At 42.0% G+C, this 20,700-nt stretch overlaps 2 protein-coding genes across 2 annotated transcripts in view; both read left to right on the top strand.

The window, feature by feature from the left end:
* Positions 1-14,373, top strand: part of ngef (neuronal guanine nucleotide exchange factor) — a 36,707-nt gene extending 22,334 nt beyond the window's left edge. Inside the window, exons 6-15 of the mRNA XM_080428772.1 lie at positions 1,559-1,719; positions 2,152-2,304; positions 7,775-7,904; positions 8,463-8,537; positions 9,194-9,283; positions 9,780-9,943; positions 10,967-11,125; positions 11,823-11,902; positions 12,493-12,597; positions 13,139-14,373. Coding sequence (XP_080284898.1) covers positions 1,559-1,719; positions 2,152-2,304; positions 7,775-7,904; positions 8,463-8,537; positions 9,194-9,283; positions 9,780-9,943; positions 10,967-11,125; positions 11,823-11,902; positions 12,493-12,597; positions 13,139-13,380 — 1,359 coding nt within the window. The 3' untranslated portion in view covers positions 13,381-14,373. The remainder of the gene's footprint in view (positions 1-1,558; positions 1,720-2,151; positions 2,305-7,774; positions 7,905-8,462; positions 8,538-9,193; positions 9,284-9,779; positions 9,944-10,966; positions 11,126-11,822; positions 11,903-12,492; positions 12,598-13,138) is intronic.
* Positions 14,374-17,927: 3,554 nt separating this feature from the next.
* LOC308085907 (nudC domain-containing protein 3-like) lies at positions 17,928-18,938 on the top strand (the record flags this gene model as incomplete). The annotated part of the gene is made up of 1 exon (XM_080429223.1): positions 17,928-18,938. The coding sequence occupies one exon, from the start codon at positions 17,928-17,930 to the stop codon at positions 18,936-18,938; it is 1,011 nt and encodes a 336-aa protein (XP_080285349.1).
* Positions 18,939-20,700: the final 1,762 nt, after the last annotated feature.

Raw genomic sequence — 20,700 nt, 5'->3', positions numbered from 1 at the left:
TTTAACCTCTTTTCCTGGATTGGGAACTTCCCAGTTAGAGATAGGAACAAGCCAATCTCACCCAGGTAGTCGAGGCTAGTAAGACCATTGAAGACAAACAATTGCAACTTCAGGACATGCAACCGCTCCATAACCAAAAAGGCAATTCAGGTTTACAATGGCTCTACCCCCTTCACCCTTCATTTCATCTGTTACCATCAGGCAGGAGGCTTAGAGTAAAAAGAAGGGTTACAAGAATTTGTTTGTGCCATCTGCAGTGGATATTTTGAATAAGAACATTTTAAAATAACCCTACCACCTAGCCCCTTTCGGGACCCTGTTTACCTTTTTTGTATTTGGGAAGGCGGTATACCAGGGTCCCTTGTTGGTTAGAACACGCTCTCTCGTACCGGCGGCTACCACTGTCTGGTCTCGGGCGTACAGCTCGTCGCTTAGAAGTTGCAGAGATTTCTCAAAGGTACCAACAAGAGCAATACTAACACGCGAGAAAGCGGCATCAAAAAGCGGGGATCGGCGATGCCGTTTAACATTTTTAATAATTTAGTAAACCTTAAGCTCCTTTCTCACACTCTGCTCCTGCAGCTCCACTTCCCATGTCCCGCCTCCCCGCGTTGTGATTGTCATGCAAGCGTGTAGGAGCTCGCCAATCAGAGGCAGTAACGTAGGACGCGCAGCTTGTCAGTCACCGCGGGGAGGCGGAACATGGGCAGTGGAGCAGAGTGTGAGAAATGAGCTTAAGCTTTACTAAATTATTAAAAATGTTAAACGGCATCGCCGATCCCCGCTTTTTGATGCCGCTTTCTCGCGTGTTAGTATTGCTCTTGTTGGTACCTTTGAGAAATCTCTGCAACTTCTAAGCGACGAGCTGTACGCCCGAGACCAGACAGTGGTAGCCGCCGGTACGAGAGAGCGTGTTCTAACCAACAAGGGACCCTGGTATACCGCCTTCCCAAATACAAAAAAGGTAAACAGGGTCCCGAAAGGGGCTACCTACCACCCAACCCCAACAGCCCATGATCACTGTTGCTGTTATGGGAATGCATTTTATTCCATTTGTGTATTTTATGTATTAGTTGTGTTTTTATTGTTTGTATATTGGATGCCAGTGTGCCAAAGGCAAATTTCCATTTTATGTTAAATGTTTTCTTCATCTTTATCTTTATAAATAGATTTTTACTGTAGGTTATTTGGAGTATTTTGGGGCATCAGGAAGGTTATCATTAGAGCAAAACAGACATCTATTTTGATGGGGTAAGAAAGAAAAAAAAACTAATCGCATATTTTCCATCTGAAAAAAACACTCTTGAAATACATTATTTTAATGCCCTAATTTACGTTCAAAACAATCCCTTGATGGACCTTCAACCACACCTACTGATCTGTTGATGATATGAGGGATTGTGAAAAGTAATTAAATTCTTGTTCTACTTGAAAACGTTAAATGCCCTTTAAAAAACAAATGCCGTTTCCTACTATTCTCTCTCTCTCTCTCTCTCTCTCTCTCTCTCTCTCTCTCTCTCTCTCTCTCTCTCTCTCTCTCTCTCTCTCTCTCTCTCAGGCCATGTTTGAGCTGGTGAGCTCCGAGGCGTCGTACTACAAGAGTCTGGAGGTTCTAGAGACCCACTTCCTGCGTAACCCTGTTTTGGTCAACACCCTCAACCAATCAGACATGCACTTCCTGTTCTCCAACATTGAGGATGTAATGAAGGCCAGTGAAAGGTATAGGAACCTTGTGCTGCCTTTCATCTGACTCTCATTCACCACTTGTGAGCTTGTAGATCGGCTATTTTATGCGAAGAGATGGTAGAGAGAAATACTAGAAGATCTACTATAGAGCCCTTGGGGGACTCTGGGAAAAATAAGTATAGGGCAGCGATTCCCAACCTGTGGCCCGGGGCCCACTGGTTGGCCGTGATGATATTGCAAGTGCCCCCCCCAAATAATTAATAATACGATTTCGTATAAACGCTTTCGAAATTGTCAAGTGGGCCCTGGAAAGGTTGGGTGGCACTGTTAGGGGTTAAGTGAGAGGTAAAATACTGTGGCAGTTCAATCATGTTTCTCAACTGTCCTGTGTCGTTTTTCTACATGTAACCAAGCAAGCCTCATTTAACCTCAGATCCCCCAAATGATGATGTCAAATTTTGTTAGGTTCCTGATGGACCTGGAGAACAGAATAGAGCAGTCCATCCAGATTTCGGAAGTGTGTGACATCGTCCAATACCATGCCACGAATCACTTCAACGTCTTCATCGCTTATGTCATCAACCAGGGATACCAGGAGAAGACCTACCGACGAATATTGTGGGTATCCCTTTTACGGAGTACACATACACACCCACATCCCAAAAATAGTTCATCGTAACGTTTCCACTAGCATATAGTGGGATATTTGTCATTTTTAGCATCTGATTTTAGTTTGTGTATAGTATGTGTGTTTGGAGACTTGGTATATTTTGGCATTCATCTAATGCCGGGTTGTGTATGTGTGCAAGACGTGAGCTTTTACTTGATATATTAAACTATAATTATTTTGTTAATTTTGTGCATGACTGACATCCAAGTAGATTATATTTCTATAATCAGCTACATGTCACCTTGTAGCGCTATTCATAAATCCGTTAACACAACCCGATATGGGCACACGTTTGGATTTGGACACGTTTGGATTTGGCTTTCCACGTGGGAGACCGAAGTTCGAATCCATGGGCGTTACATACCCATGAAGATGTCTAGAAGGCAAATAAAATATATGTACATTCCTGTTTATTCCTAGAACTGTAGTTTTAGGAATAACCTAAGTATGTTACCCACAATGTGGCAATTACATGAATCCATGAACCTACAAATGCAGAACAAAAAATCGATTGCGACCACAGAAAGGTAAAACATTCTTTGAATGTACAAATGCTTTGTTCTTTAGACACATCAAGTACAACAAATAATAGTTCAAAAATAGCCTAAAGCATTGCAACATTGCAATGTGCGTGCATGAGTCACTGTGACTCTCCCAGTAATATCCGCAAATAGGCCTAAATCTGAACTAATTTCCCTATGAATTTCACAAAGCCTGACTGTTAATTCGTTGTCAGAATTATGTTTGTAAGTGTATGCTTTTGCTACAAGCTAATGGCTGCAAATGTGGTAATTATGATTACAACTAGACATGCCTCCGCCTCATCAGGTGTTCCAGACATGAACAACTCACAGGAATGGGTGAGAGAGCGTGAGAGCATTATAGTTTTCATCAACACTGCCTATTAAACTCAAGCATAACAAACTTTTACCAACGTTTGTCCATCAATGTTTTTATAAGTCTGTACTTTCAGCATAGAACAGGTTTGCGGTTTATTTTTGTTATATATTTTGGCTGTGATGTACAGGGTGTGGTTGGCAATGTGGTTGGTGTTTTCTTTGTATACTTTTGACATTATGCTTCTGTTGTCATGTGGACCTGTGCCTATCCATGCACTGGTAGCAGAAGGGTCTCGTGCCTGGGGATTCCATCTTCTTTGTATGTTAGATCTTGGTTTAAGCACTGTATGACTCTAAATCCGGTATGGCTGCAGCTTTGGCTCATTAGTGCCGGGGTAGTTCAGTCGGTAGAGTGCTCGCCTTCGTATCACAAGGCTCTGGGGTTTGATCAGCATATGAGTATCACAGCTTGGGTGGCCAAGACATGCTGGGAGCTGATGGTATGTGTGACACTCCACAGGGGGTCTAGCGCCTTGTAAAGGGAGGTAGACATCCTCGTTTCTTGGCTGATACTGACAATAAGCCAGTCTAACCTACTTACTTGGCTCATTAGGACAGGATTTTCAGCAGAACCCAAAAGTAGCTGTCCATCAACTGAGAGGGAAGCCTGTGCTGGGCACACTGGATACACTTGGTGCAACAATGTCACAACTTTCCTTTGAATAACAACCCTGTGCTCTACTTCAACAGTCTAAATGCTTATGACAACTCTTTGTTCTCCATACACAGAGAGAGAGAAAGAGAGAGAGAGAGAGAGAGAGAGAGAGAGAGAGAGAGAGAGAGCAGAATAGGGAAAGACAGAACATGTGACATAGTGGCGATGATCTTTCATCCCCTCATTTGTCACTCATTTTTTGAGCCCGTCTGTATTTTCAGCATAGAACAGGTTAGCTGTTTATTTTGATGGCTGGTGTGCAGGGTGTGGTTGGCGATGAATGTAGCCTGCGTCCATCGTCATCACTACCACATACCTCAGTGACACACAGTGACATTCCCACGGACTTTAAGGGACAGACGCAAGGGAAAAACTAAATGGCAACCCCGCCCGTAATCTCTGGGAAATAAGACAATAAGCAGCTATGGGTGTAAGGCTGTGCGTGTGTGAGCAACAACATTTTAAGGTGTGTGTGTGTGTGTGTGTGTGTGTGTGTGTGTGTGTGTGTGTGTGTGTGTGTGTGTGTGTGTGTGTGTGTGTGTGTGTGTGTGTGTGTGTGTGTGTGTGTGTGTGTGTGTGTGTGTCTCTGTGTACGTGTGCGTGTGCGTGTGCTTGTGTGTGTGTGTAAGCACACATGTGTGCTTAAGTGTAAAGGGTAATTCAGACTGCCATGATTGTTCTCAGCACCTTTCTATTGCTTGATTTATTCTCCGTCATATGATGTGTTGTGCGCTAAAAATAGGCGATCTGCAAGCTCACAGTGCTTCGGCAACCACCACACATTGTGAGCTTGTAGCTATTTTTGGTATGCGACACTGTCGTACGACAAAGTATAAATCAGGCTTAAAACAAAGGCTTGTGATTAGCTAATGAATTATTGCTTTGGAAGTGGCAATGCCATAAATCAGTGGTGGAAAGTAACCATGTACATATACTCAAGTGCTGTATTTAGTTCCGAGTTGGTGTTGGCTAGTCCGCACTCTCGCATCGCAATCAATCAACTGTACTCAAGTAAAATTTTTGAGGTAGCCTACTTTACCTCAATATTTACATTTTCCGACTTTACTTCACTACAACTCAGAGGCAAATATTGTAACTTTTACTCCACTACAATTATTTGAAAACTTTAGTTACAAGTTACTTTGCAGATCATCATACTATCATACTATAATTTGAGTAACCTCTGTCTGTCCATCCGTCTTGTGGTGTCTTCGTCTGTGCCCGATCAAACTGCGCATGCGTCGCATCCAATCCAGCCGCGACACACACGCTGGCTCTGTGTGTGCGCATGCGTCGCATCTACAGCCCCAAAGCGTTACACTGTTGCACACACCACAGCGTCACACTGTTGCACACACAGAACGCTCGCCGCCGCGGCCGTGTATCCACGTTGGGGAGGCACGTGTCAAAATGTACATTATTTGTGTTCGCGCGACGGCCGCGTATGTGTGTCGCGCTAAACGTTGCGTGTGTGTGTGTGTTTGCGACGGGACCCGGGGGTTTTATTTGTAAATATTTTCATATTATAGTAATACTACTTTTACTTAAGTAATACTACTTTTACTTAAGTAAAACAATCTGAGTAGCCTCCACCACTGCCAGAAAAACAAAATCATAATGTCATAAAATCAACATAATTTCAGGTCCACAGTCCACTGTGATCATGTGAGGTGCTGTGAGGTGTTACAGGGCTTCGTATCCCCACAACACAGGAGAGGAAACTCCATGACCTCCATGCGTACCGTCATCAGAAACTCCTAGGCTGAAACTGGCTGATATCCTATCACATTCTGACCTAGAACGTTCTGTCACACGTCACATGTCACGTCACACATGTGACATGTCAGCTCAGCATGGATATCAATGTGGCACACACATACCTAGTGACTACAGTAGTTATCAGTGATGAAAAGTAACTAAGTAGCCTACTGTACTCAAGTACAATTTTGAGGTATTTTTACTTCTACTTCACTACATCAGAGGCAAATACTTTTTACTCCACTGCCATTTGAAAATAGTCGATCTACAAGCTCACAATGCGTCGCGATGCGAGCACGATGTGAGCACGATGTGAGCTTGTGGATCTGCCTTTTTTTTTTTTTTACTTGTGAAATGGACATTCTGCATAATGAGTACTTTTACTTTTGTACTTTAAGTACATTTTGAAAGCAATACTTTTGTACATTTACTCAAGTAAATTTTGAATTCCGGACTTTTACTTGCAACAGTAGGCTATCTCTACATTGCAGTGTTGATACTTTTACTTAAGTGAAGAATGTGAGTAGGCTACCTTTCCCACCACTGTCACATAGTCATGTCAGCTCAGCATGATATATCAATGAGGCACACGCTCACACACCTATAGTGACTACAGTAGTTATAGTTGTGTTTGTCTCGGAAGCAGCTGCTTTCGCTGGCTGCTGGCGTATTGTTGTGCGTGTTTTTCTCCCCCAAGGCTGGGGGATTCTTAAGAGGTTTTCAGTGCTGCTCATACCAGTGCAGATTATTTACAGACTGCACGTCACAAAGCAAAGGCGATTGAATACCCCCCCCCCACCACCTCTCTCTCCCAAGCAACATTACACAGACCCATTTTGAAACTCGGAGGGAGTACTCTCATGATAAACTATTAGTCCAGGGGCCAACATTGATATTTTCACAAATTGGTACCACCTAAGGTGACCGTAAAGTTTTTGTATTTTTGTCTTCCTACATGTCTCTAGTTTATATTTTGGTATGATAGCCCTTCCAATCTTGTAGCTTAATGGCAGTTATCACTACCTACCGGCTAATGTATCCGGTAGGAGACACAAAGTAGAATCTTTGTGTCTCCTACCGGAAATACACCCGGGCATCAAATTATTGCGACAAAAACCAAAATATGTATTCAAGGCTTCATGGGGTGTGCAATTGATAACTTCTCAGATTTTTGGTGTTTGCAAAAAGACTGCTTTCCATAAGCTTGTAAAAGTTGACCCTCCTTCGGTCTAGGGTGGTCATAGCTGAATGGGTAGAGAGTCCCCCTGGGAAACTTAAAGGAGGAGTTCACCCAAAAAATCATTTATTTTCTATCAATTGCACACCTCATGAAGCCTTGAATACATGGATATATTTTGGTTTTTGTCGCAATAATTTTGATACTCCGGTAGGAGACACAAAGATTCTACTTTGTGTCTCCTACCGGATACATTAGCCGGTAGGTAGTGATAACTGCCATTAAGCTACAAGATTGGAAGGGCTATCATACCAAAATATAAACTAGAGACATGTAGGAAGACAAAAATACAAAAACTTTACGGTCACCTTACCTAACCAAAATATGGCTTGGCCCCTGGACTATATTACATGGTGGCTCTTGCAGGCTTGGAGGAGGTGTCCCCCTTGTGGTTAGACAAATACATTGCAAAGCAGTGGTTGTAGGGATTTGTGTGTTTTTTTTACTACAATAATGTGGTTATTTGAACAGACTAGTAGGGCATCGGTGTTGTGAATATACAGTAAGATAGATATATTGGGGAGATTGGTCAACACAGCACAGCAGCAGCAGCAGGTACAGAGAAAGCAAGAACAGCAAGTCATAAAGATTACAATAAAATGAAAGGATGATAATAGCAGGAAACAAAATAATACAATATTGTATCTTTTCTGGTTGCTTTGGGATTCCCATTGTCTTAATGTGCCAAACATTGTTACAGCACCAGCCATCTTGGGATCGGTTTTGGAACGTACATACACATACAGTACTCCCTCATATCTACCCTAACCTTCATAAAAGAGTAGAAATACCTGAGAAATATTGTGTCTGCTGTCACAGGTCCTGTTAAACCGAGCATCTCCACTGATTCATTCCTGTATTTTGTCCAGACAGGGAAACCAGGCATTTCGTGAGGCCATGGCTGCGCTGGAGAACCAGCCTCGAGTCCGGGGTCTGTCCTTCACCTCCTTCCTCATCCTCCCCTTCCAGAGGATCACCAGGCTCAAGCTACTCGTACAGGTGAGTACTGAGGCATCTTAATATGATGCATGGATAATTTGACAAATATGACAGGAGGCAGTAGCCAAGCCAAGTGGCTAAGGAATGGCAGGAACACCCAGAACAGTACAATAATCTTATCAGTGGTGGAAAGTAACTACTAAAAGGGGGTTAAAGTGATATGTTTTCTTTTTCTTAAATACGTTAAATAGCTCTATATTCTGTCACTACGGAGTGTTTGTTCAGTAACAGGGGTCTGTGTCCCTGTCTGTACAGCCCTTAGTAAACAGAAAATGCATGTTCAGGTTGGGATATTTCATCCCATCAGAAGTCCACAAAGAGGCAGTTCATATCATGTTAACATGTGTGGCACACGTGAACCTGTGAACGTGATATTAACTCACAGAAAGAACTGCCTCTTCGTGCTTCGAGATATTTAACACTTATTAAAAAATAAAATACAATAATTTACCCTCCCTTTAAGTAGATTTCTATTTGGAAAATGTTCACCTATAATGCTCAAAGTAGGGACTCCAGGTTAAAAGTGGTTGTTTAAGAAATTGCGTTGTCTTTGTACAGAACATCCTGAAAAGGGCAGAGGTGAACTCTGAGAGGGAGCTCAACGCAATCAAAGCACATCAGCTATTGGAGAAGGTAAATAGCCATCAAGGGGAAGGGCCATGGTCGGGTTCAAAATGGAGGAAGTGTTCATACTGTGGTAGTGTGTCACGCCTATTTGTGCACTCTGTGGAATGAGGATCCCGGTAATAAGCTCATTCAAGCATGTCACATTCACCCCAGGCATGATGTTTTAATTGGTGCATAGATCTACTGTATGAAAACATGCAGGAAATAGTAACTAAATAGTACATACAGTAGCATAAAAGGTTTTTCCATATACCCCGGGCTAGTACATAAGGGGTTGCTGCAGAGTCTGTGGGCGCAGAATGCTAGGCAAAGGTTGACGTCAGTACAAATTGCCAAGCTCAAATTGGCCAGATTATGGCAAAATATGGACATGATAAGTGGGTAGGTAGGCGGATTATGCCGAAATACGGAGATGCCTGACATCCCACATCGCCATTGTTAGGCAACGGTTTCTGCTGTGAATGACGTCACATGCTCATATATGGATATCCCCGACAACATTGAGGAAAAGAGGGAAAGAGGGAGAGGGGAGTAAGGGAGAGGTAGAAGGGGAACTTATTTCACCCGTGCAATAATCCGGTTGTTTTCCTCTTTTCTTTTTTCTTTTGAATAAATATGTATGATTCATCTTTCCTAATGGTGTGCATTTCTGTCCACAACAGATTGTGTATGAGTGTAACGAGGGGGTGAGGAAGATGAGTCGCACAGAGGAGCTCATCACAATTGACAAAACACTCGAATTTAAGTCCAAGGTATTCAAAGTCACATCCCATTTCATACGGTCACAATCGCATAGGAACAAAGTGGATCTCGCTTGCAACTATAACTACTTAAAGTATAACTTCTAATGCAGATAACACGTTTTTTATCCACCCAGGACGTTCCTCGGCCTCTGAGGTCTCTGAGGGAGATACTGGGTGGATCAAAGTCATCTTATCTGAATAAGTAGTTCTAGATGTAACCTTTAAACAGTGGGCTCGATGTGCAGTATATGGTTTCAGTATATTCACCCGCTCAAAAAAGACTGTTACAAGTGTAAAGTAGAAAAACTAACCACAACTTTGCACAGGCCTTGTTGTAACACAATTGCCCAAATATCTATGGATATCTGTGATTGTATACTGTATATACGGTATGCACTTAATAATATAGTACATGAATCTGTGAATGTATCTGTGAACATTAAATGATCCTAAAGCAAACCTTTTATTTTAACACTGAACTTGTGTCGTCTGTTAACCATTGCAGTCCGTGGCTATCATCTCTCACTCCCGCTGGCTGCTGAAGAAGGGTGAGGTGCAGCAGATGAATGGACCCAAGAGCACTCGAACCATGCGTAGCCGCAAGCTCTACCAACCAGTCTACCTGTTCCTGTTCAACAACTTGCTACTCATCACTAAGCGCATCTCCAGGTTGGCATGTTCACCAAATGTGTCACCAATTCAAAGAGGAGACGTGAATCTGGCCTGTTTTTCTTTTTCTTTTATAATTCTAAATGTTAGATATTCAAATAATGAGGGAAACTGTTATAAATTTGGTTAGGGTTATAAGCAGTAAATATGTTTTGAAAATGTTTTAAAAAGGTGTTTGAACAGCTAAATCTGCCCCGCCCCAACATTCAGTTGAGCAGTTCTGTGATGTCCGGAGTGGAGGAAGTCTGCCCTCGTAAACTCTGTATAAAAAAATATAAGGATACTTATATCAATCAATCAATATACATTTAATGTAACCTTTCACAGTAGAGAGGCTTCCAGAGCATATCTGGCTTTGAGTGCTAGACATTTACAATGTTTATTTATGGGCCAATATTGTAATCCAAATACTGGCAATACAGTGTACATTTAGAAGCTTCCTCCACTCGTGATGTCATCACTGTGCAATTCCACTCTGCTACCTGTATGGTCACATGTTCTGAACCTCTCATTTTAAAGGTAGAGTAAGTCATCTTTTAAAATAGCTCCATAATCTGATAGTACTCATTGATATAGAATGTGTGTTCAGTAACAGGAGTCTCCCCGTCTCTCCAGTTCTATAGTAAGCAGAAAATGCATTTTCAGGTCGGGATACTTATTTGATCCAATCAGGAGAGATGTCTTGCACAGGAAATAAATAATACAATGACATTTAAGCTGATAAATGGGCACTCATTCCTGATTGGCTGATGATTGGCAAATGGCAACCCACCTTAAAATGTATTTTCTGTTTATAAGAGGTGGAGAGATGGGGAGACTAATTGAACAAACACTAGCAATGAGTACTATCAGACTATAGTGCTTAAACCTTTTTAACAAAAAAAACTTTGTTGTAACCAAAAACTATACCCTGCCTTTAAGTCATTCCCATTATGCAAAAGGAAAGTGATATTTTTTGTTTACACATGGAGTAGTATTTAAATATCAGATGCTGTCCCTTATCTGTCGCCCTACCTTTAATAGCGGGGAGAAGTTCCAGGTTCTTGACTGGTCTACACGTGCCATGTTGAGGACTGAGGACATGGAGGACCAGGGCCAGCAGCTGGCAAACGTCTTCAATCTGAAGCTCCTGGAGAACCAGGAAGAACGTCAAGTCAGCTACATGCTGAAGGCCATCAGCATGTGAGTATCTGGATCAACACGGCAAACCTCAGTCTGGCCAACAACTAGGGATGCCAACTACCTGAAATTCAGGTAGTTGGCATCCCTCTCCAGTGGTGGAAGAAGTACTCAGATATTTTACTTAAGTAAAAGTAGCAATGCCACAATATAAAAAAATACTCTGTTACAAGTAAAGGGCCTGTGTTCAAGTACTTAAGTAAATGTACTTAGTTACTTAACACCACTGCTTATTTCCAAGAAAAATAAGGGACGCCCAGAAAAAGATGAAATCTTACTGTATACGTATTATGTTTAGTGTTTGTATATCATATTAAGCACTTGAACCGCTGCATCCATATTCTGGGGGAGCATCTACAAGCTCACAACGAGCGCTTGTAGATCAGTTACAACCTGTATTTTAGTATATGCACTGTATAAGCTGTTTGAACTTGTAAGATGTGCGTCGTTGGTTGATAAATAGAATCTGTGCACTGGATCATGCTCCAAACGTTTTTTTTAAATACATTTTCTTCCACCATCGTAAATTCTGTTTGTTCATTGATTGATTCCCAAAAAACTAAGGAACAAAGTGTGGACACGTCTATTAGTTTCCAATTAAAGGGCACGATTCCGTATTTCAAGGGACGTTTGGCAACCCTATAGAAACAACCAAATAACTGGCTAGTATTGATCAATCCCAAATGTCTGGTGTTGACAGGAGTGAAAAGCTGCGGTGGATTTGTGCCCTCACTCCCAACCGGCGCACACGTTTTATGTCGACCAGCGCCCATCAACCAGGTGAGACACACAGGTCACCACACATCACAGTGGACAGTCCACTCGACAATCAGTGGTGGAAGAAGTACTCCCGATTTTTTACTTAACCACGTAAACCATCATGGTTGAGCACCGTCCCTCAGGGCTCCATTCTCGTTGAAAATAGCCGATCGACAAGCTCACAACGTGTCGCAGCGCGACGCTTGTCGATCTGATTTCCGAGCTTGTCGATCTGATGCTGGAGTTTAAGTGGTTCAGTAAAAGTAGCAATGCCACAATATAAAAAATACTCTGTTACAAGTAACAGGTCTGTTTCAAACTTTTACTTAAGAAAAAGTACAAAAGTATCTAAATATATTTACTGTACTAAAGTAAATTGTAATTTGTCAAAATCTGTCAACCTTTTTCCCTATTTTCAAACAGCTGATGAAAAAAAATTGGGGTTTGTAATAATCTGCAAAGTAACTATTAACTAAGCACGTAAATTGTAGTGGAGTAAAAAGTACTACCGTATATTTAATGCTTATATAATGGGCACAGTCATCCATTGCATGTATCTGCAGATAGAAGTGCCTTGCTCTTCTGAATGCTAATTGTGTGGTATTTATCAGACTCTCCCCAGGTACAGTGCATTCAGTCATACTCATCTCAGGAACCAGATGAACTTTCAATTGAAATGGCTGACATTCTGAATATCCTTGAGAAAACAGATGACGGTGGGTACACACTGTATTCTCTATTCTCTAAAAAACACTTATACCCCACTTTGTTGACATAGAGAGAGACACACATATGCATAAAAGAGACACAGGCAGACAGACCTCATTCCCAACTGGCATACAGTCATACTAAACCACTGTATGTCAAAGAAAATAATGATGTACTGTTGTAAAAAGTATATAACTGTTGTAAAAATGCTATACTGAAAAAATATATATTTATATATATCAATATTTATAAATGAATGACATGTCATTAAAAAACATCATACTATATGTCATTAAAGAAAAGTCATACCATACGATTTGATTAAAAAAAAGTATTACTAAATACTGTCTACAAACTGAAACTCGACAGAACATTTACTTTGACAAAAATGACTGCAATGATGTTTTAAAAATCAAACCATCTATGATATGATTTGGATTCACTGTTCATTATTCAAATATTATGCATGGTTGGTATGGTGTCCTATGATGCCCACTTCTCTCTCTCCATGTTGCTAAAGAGATTCCTTCTCTTCTTATCTCCCTCCAGGCTGGATGATGGGTGAGAGGCTCCACGATGGGGAGAGGGGCTGGTTCCCCAACCGAGTAGTAGAGATGATACAGAACAAGGAAGTCCGGGCTCAAAACCTGAGGGAGGTTCAGAGGATCCACCTGGCCCAGGGCGGGGGTGCTCCGACTGGGGCCAGGATGGGCTACAGGGGGGCCAGCCGCAACCCAAAGACCTCCAGTTACTCTGGCACTTTTGCAGATCAAGTGGAGGTTGTGGAGTGAAACACTGAAGGAGAACGACGTGATAAATAAGGGCCGTATTCGTTAAGGGCAAAAATGAATGATTGCACGACTCCAGCCCGGGATTACAACGAACCAAGCTCTCACTGTGCAGTGACGCCGCTCTGTTCGCTTTTCTTCGAGTGCCAGAGACTGGAATCTCGGGCATCTTGGAATTACAGTCAACGGAAAAAGAACTTGAAGAATTCTTGGCTACTCAAAACCTGCATGCTCAATGTTAAATGAACTTCCATTGAAATCATCTTACTGTATGTGGGCCAGTGTGGTCTGTGTCATGAAAAGTAGAACGAAGCTCAATTAGGCAAGGAGCTACGCATGACGGAACCGAAGAGAACCATGAAGGTTAGCATGTGAATGTACTGTAACCACGCCTCAATTGCATGGGTGTATTGTATCTGAAAAAAACTGACGCGCTTTACTTGAGAATCAAATCCCTTTGAGCAATCTCCTTGTGTAAAGCCATACTCAGAGGTAAAAAAAATACTGGTATTGAATGGAAATTAGACGGTGAATGTATCACAAATCTTTATTTAGTAACAAGTAATGCAACGGTCAAGGTTGTGTAACTGAAATGGGAATGATGAACATGGCTTTTGGGGCCGGATCCCACGCTAACTTTGATACACACGCACACAAGCACGCACGCACGCACGCGCGCACACACACACACACACACACGCACACACACACACACACGCACACGCACACGCACACGCACACACACACACACAGCTGGGACAAATCCCGTGCAACCAGTTGAACACACAAACATGCCACACACCTGTTGCATGTGCACAAAATGTACCAGCAAACTGGAATTGGACAGCACAATGAAAAAGCATGCCAGTGAAAGCTGTGTGTATGAATATGTGTAAATGTGTACATTTTAAGCCTTCGATGTTCAAAGTGACAAGCTAATAATTTCTGAATAATTGTGTCATTTCATTTTGTAAGGAATAATTTATTGTTAATAAAAATGAATCAGAAATGTGCATAATTTATACTTTTGTATGGAACTGTCTTACATACATTAAAGGAGAATACCGGACAAATTAAGTGTTGCCTTTGATGTCTCGTTACTTACCGACCGACGTGAAAAGTGGCGTTCTTTTTTTCCATAGATTCCCGTGTCGCCATTTTTTAAACCCCCTCCGTCAGAATGGGAGCGCGTGGGTCAGGGAGATTCGTCTATTATAACCGAGGCAAAGTTGTTTTTCTCTCTTCTGCTAGTCATTGTGGAGTCTCATGATAGTCAAACGTGCGTTGAAATGTCCTGCGAGGCCACCGTTAATGGCGAACGAGTTAACACTGGTTGCTTGTTTCCAGAATCTGGCAACACGAGTTGCCAGGTTCTGGAAAGAAACAAGCATCCTGACAACGGAGGGGGTTTAAAAAATGACGACACGGGAATCTATGGAAAAAAAGAACGCCACTTTTCACGTCGGTCTGTAAGTAACGAGACATCAAAGGCAACACTTAATTTGTCCGGTATTCTCCTTTAACTTCTTTCAATCTAGTTGAATAACTCTATTATGAACCTTGAGGATGTCTGTAAACTAGGGTTCATGGAATTGTGTCACAGCATTATTACAATTACAATATAGATGTTGTTAGCAGACCGTCCGTTTTCTCTATTTTCATTTTAGGTTTAAAACTAAAACATGGACAATGGGCCCGTTTTCTCTATTTTCATCTTAGGTTGGTTTAAAACTAAAACATGGACAATGGGCCCGTTTTCTCTATTTTCATCCTAGGTTGGTTTAAAATTAAAACATGGACAATGGGCCCGTTTTCTCTATTTTCATTTTAGGTTGGTTTAAAACTAAAACATGGACAATGGGCCCGTTTTCTCTATTTTCATTTTAGGTTTAAAACTAAAACATGGACAATGGGCCCGTTTCCTTGTTTTTCTCACTTTTCTTTTCTTTATCTTTAAATAACAATATAATTAATAATAATAATAATTATTAGTAGTAGTAGTGTATTTAATTTCAATTTATTTTCTCCAGTAGGCCTATATAAAAGGAAAATTTGAAATGATAGAAAACAGTCTCGACCAAAAATAAATCTATTTCTATTTGCATTCATAGACCAAACAGTTTTTGAAACACTGCTGCCCCACAGTGTAAATTTAAGGCAAGTGTATGTACTGCAGTAGTGGAAAGGGCTGGTTTCCCATGCCATCGCAAAGTCATGCAAGGACCAGTCACTGTAATGCCTAGTCAGAAAGATGCCATGCAATACTATTCACCTGTTTCCTAGGCTGTGTGTTTTCCACTTCCTGTTGATTTGATCCAATGAAATCCAATGAAACTGGTCAGATGACCAATGATATCCAATGAAATCGACAGCGACAGGAAGTGGAAAACACACAGCCTAGGAAACAGGTGAGTACGGTGATTTGAATTGGAAGCCTAATGATTTGTGAATTTTACATAGGCTATTATAGTCAAAGATTAATTAATGCTACAGCTCACTATGGCTGATGTGTCCCCGTGAAACTGATTACACCTGGACACGATTATCATGTATTATCTAATCTATAGTATTTAATATATAAGCTATACCTTATTGATTTTGGTGGTTTCACTGCCTTCACTCTAGCACCACCATCTGGCTAAACTTTAAATTGTATATCACAGGTAATGTCATAATAAATAATCCATGTATTAGAGGACATCAACCAGGGGTGATCCTAGAGTCTGTGGGGGACCTATAAACATTGAGCAAGACATCGAACCCCTAACTGCTCTCCTGATGAGCAGGTTGGTGCCTTGCATGGTTTCCTCCGCCATCCGTGCGCGAATGTGTTTCATCGGAGAATGGCTGTCCACATACATGTACTTAACATTGATTAGAATAAAACATCATTTATAAAAAATAAATAAAAAAAAACGTTGATTCTAATTGGCTTTTTAGACTCAAGTCAACCTATACGCTTTTCTCAATAGTGACTGAGGACAATCTCCCAGCTTTTAAACCTTTTTATGTTAACTGATATAGCCTACAGTTGTTGCCTGTGATAGGGAACAATAACATTTCTTACATTTACTGTTGCTTGCTGCTATTTTTGGAGCTAAATCTGCTCCTTTTTTTGACTGGGTATTTGCTTTCTCTGTACCTTTGGTCCGATATTACATAGGCAGTTGTTTTAATTTTTTTATTCTTGTTTCATAACCTCCATACTGTAGGTTATTGAAACATTACAAAATTGGGGGAAATGCAAACTTAGTGCAGAACTACAGTGACAGTCACATCTTGTGTGTGCGGAAGAGAGGAGAAACCAGGCAAGCAGCAGTGACACGGACATACTGTAAATCAGCAGAAGAACAGAGTGTCTGGTATTAAAGCCACAGCTGTGGCTGGCTTCAGGAGCTCACAGACAGGGAAGAGAGCCTATAGTAGACACTCATCTGTGGCAGCTTGTTTGTAAAGGATGTGTACATTTTCGGCATGTAAATATGCCATGCAGTTGCTCATTCTTTACTAATTTAACACCTTCAACTGCTGGTTCAAAACTTTGATACCAAAATGTTCATTATCCTCCCTACAGTAGCACGAAGTATCTGCGTATGTGCGTGTTTACGTGTGAGTGTACCTGTCCTTCACCCATCTCGAGATTTGCCGGACCGATTGACCTCAAACTTGTGTGTGGTGCCCGGCCTGCTCGGGAACGATGCAAGTCAGAAACGATGGAAGTTGGAAATGCAGGCCCCACCCGGTGTCCCTTTTATGCCCTTGTATGGAGTTCCGTGTGAGGCATTCCCAAATATGGAGTCAAGGTCAGCCTATGACGTCAGTACTATGACGTCATATTCATGGTCAGGTACTCTATACATGGGGATTTGGGTTTTATAGATATTTTTGGAGATTTGCTGATCCGACCGACCTCCCATTAGGCGCATCACTCCCGCGGGTTCTCTGTGATGCGCGCACCTAGTTTGAAGTCGGTTGTGCCATATATAGGTATAGTGGTTGGATTGGAGTTTCTGGACAACTCGATCTCTATAATGTACAGTATGCCTATGGGCCTATCAGTGGGATCTGCGTTTCTGGACAACTGGCAATCCAACCGACTCAAGGCCGGACACAGCAATCCCTCTGGTGGTCGACGACGCGTTCCGAGATACGACGTATCTCGAAAAGCGAGATACGTCTGCATTTCGCGTATCTGATACGCGAACTGCAGAGACAGAGGTTTTGCACATTATAAGTAGGATACAAGGGACAGGGATCGACACATACATAGATCTCCATATGATGGGCATACAAGTGACACAGACAAACAGACGGTACACTGGTTACCGTTATAACCATATATGGCTTTGGCTGAGAGGCTATGTCACGCCTTGTAGGCAGCCTGACTGGTACTTAAACTGTGAAGTGGTTAGGTTGTTGTCACTCTGTTCAAACTACTGATTTGAAAACAGTTCGGAGCTCTATTCAGCAAAGGTATTATTACTTAGCAAATCCTATTAGTCATAAACAATAATTTATTTTTGAAATATCGTTTACAGTGCTAACTTGCAATGGCGCCGCCCCTGGAAAAGACAGAGATGTACGACAACGCTTTGTTCGGCATCTTGCAGAATGTTGGAAATGTACAGGATTTTCTACAGATCTATTTTGGGTTTCTGTATCGCAAGACAGACTTCTACCGGACTTCAAGTCCCAATGGTGCGGCAGAGAAGATGGCCCTCAAGAAATTCAAGAAATTTGAACAGATTGCAGAGAAGGACAGAAATAAACAACGGATGAAAAAAAAGGAAAGCAAAGCTGTTCCTCCTCCAGCAGCTCAAGAGCTTGAGTGTGCACAGCAGCAGAAGGAGACATTGGAACAGAATGCTACGGATGCCCAGGCGGCCATGGAGTCCTCCACGGTGTCGAGCAGCGGTCCTGCCCAGCCATCACAACAGGGAGACCGGGCAACTGCAGCCAGCACCAGCTCAGCAGAAGTGGATGAGCAGATGCAATTTCAGTCTAACCCAGAAAGTTATAATGGGGCTGTGAGGGACACCTACTGCTGGTCTCAAGACTCTGCGGATATGGAAGTACGCGTAAATGTCCCTGAAACGATCGTCAAGGGCAGACAGGTGGTGGTTAGCATCCAGACCGGCAGTGTACGTGTCTGCGTGAGGGACGGCGCAGAAGAGAGGGTAATGATGGAGGGAGAGTTTACGGAAAAGATTAACGCTGAGGACTCACTGTGGAACCTCGAACCTGGACGCTGCGTTGTTCTATCACTCAGTAAGTGCGGAGAGATCTGGTGGAAAGCACTGCTGAAAGGAGAACCGGAGATTGATATCAGCAAGATTAATTGTGAGCGCCCCCCAGTCATTGATGAAGAGGAGCTTGCTACTATGGACAAACCTAAATCTGACAACAAGCAGAAGCTACAGGGCAAGCCACTAACAAGCCAGGAAATGGAGGTGCACAAGATGCTGCAAATGGGCTGGGATGCTGAAGATTCACCATTTAGAGGACAGCAGTTTGACCCCTCATTGTTTAACATCCAAAACACAAAGACACTGGACAAGTAAGAAGATTGCTTGAAGAACTGTACTTGGACCGCTTTTTTCCATCTGCACCAAATCCACTCTGCTGTTTTTGTTCCCCCCAGAATAGGCATACTGGGGTTCAAGTGGTTAGGAATGGTAGCCTGACTTGTTTGGATGTATACTGTACATAAACCTGGTAGGGAAAGGAGTGATGAAGAGGAAGATGGGGATGAACTTAAAGGAAAAATTAAAATAAACCAAAAGAAACACAATGTCTGTTGCTCTTCAAGTAGTATTAATTAGTTTTTAGGTTTATTTTTTTACTGCTTTTTCATATAATATAGGTTTTATTTGAATAGCAACACGTTTTTTTAAGGACCAAAAACATGGAAGAGATATGATAGATATAAAAAAAGAAATATAATAAATAATATATTAAAAAAAGTAAGATGAGCAAACAATAAGAGATGGCTATGTGCTGATTTGCTCCCTGATATCCTCAAATATATAGCCTTTCTGACTAGTTTTTTTTTTATAACCCATTCCAATTTAGTTCTTAGTTTAATTAGGATAGGAGAGTGCAGAGAGAGAGAGAGCGGGAACATGACACCAGGACCACGTGAGGACATGACACCAGGAGGTCTAATTCAAACCGGGTCCTCGCAACACACAAAGATCTCAGTACACTACTAACTGCTTGAGCTACAGTGTTATTGAAGTTAGCCATGGTTGCACAATTATAAAAGTGAAAAAGAAAAAAAAAAGAGCTTAGAGCACAACTACAGCCAATTAAGTTGTGTCAGAGGAACGACCGACTATAGTCTTTACAGATGCCAAGGAGCCCTCCACTACTGTATTTGTGGAGGGAATTCTCAAGAGAGCACCTGAAGAACAGAGAACGCTCGACAAAGATGACCAGAAGTTAAAGGAGGGAAAAACTCAGACCCATCTACAGTTGCTGCGGCTTTCAGCATTGATGTGATACAGTATCTTTGAGCAGTTAGCTGCAGACTGAGGCAGACCCTCTCCAGCCGATCCCTGAAGCCTCAAGACTCAGTTAAGCATCACCAACCATGGACAACAGGCCATGCAAGTGATAACAGGGAGAGCTCAAGAAGGAGCACGCTATTCTTGCTATTTGCTCTAGGCTGAAGTATATATGGCTTAAATGCTCAAGACTGCCCACCCTGTGGGTATTGTGGATTAACAGCAATGGGTGTTTGCTGTGGAGTGGGAGTTTGAAATATCAATTCCTCACCAAGGCATGCCAAGGCCAATAGAAATGTGGAAGCCGCTGGAAATATCCCAAAGCGCACGTATGCAAGAAAGCACTTCAGGACAGCAAGGATACCCATGGAATGCGACGCAATGGTGAAACTTTTTTTTTTAGCGTCGCACCTATGGGGAGCCGAGCAGTGGCTTTTCAGCAGGGGGCTGGGGGTCGGTTGGCAGCTAAAATATTACTTTTTTTTTTGCGCAAGCTCATCATAGATGCACCGTATACCCCTCCATGAGGTGCACTATTCGCTACGAAATCCAGGTGCCTAATAAATGAAAACAACAACCAAAACACTACAACACAACAAGCAAGTTAGCCTCAACCTCCAAAACCAGAATTGCACAGCAGCAGTGTTACAAAGAAAAAATGTATTCGCGATTACAGGTCCTGTATGCATAGACATTAACTGCACAGCGGGCAGTGTTAAATAATGCCACGTCTTACCTGGCATCAAACGTAGCCTAATGGAACGTCTAACATACTGTTACTTTCCAAATGCATTCCCTTTTATCTCTGCCAGGGAAA

Source organism: Gymnoscopelus braueri, assembly GCF_963280865.1.
Source record: "Gymnoscopelus braueri genome assembly, chromosome: 5".
NCBI classification, from domain to species: Eukaryota; Metazoa; Chordata; class Actinopteri; order Myctophiformes; family Myctophidae; genus Gymnoscopelus; species Gymnoscopelus braueri.
This window is presented reverse-complemented; position numbering and strand designations above follow the sequence as displayed.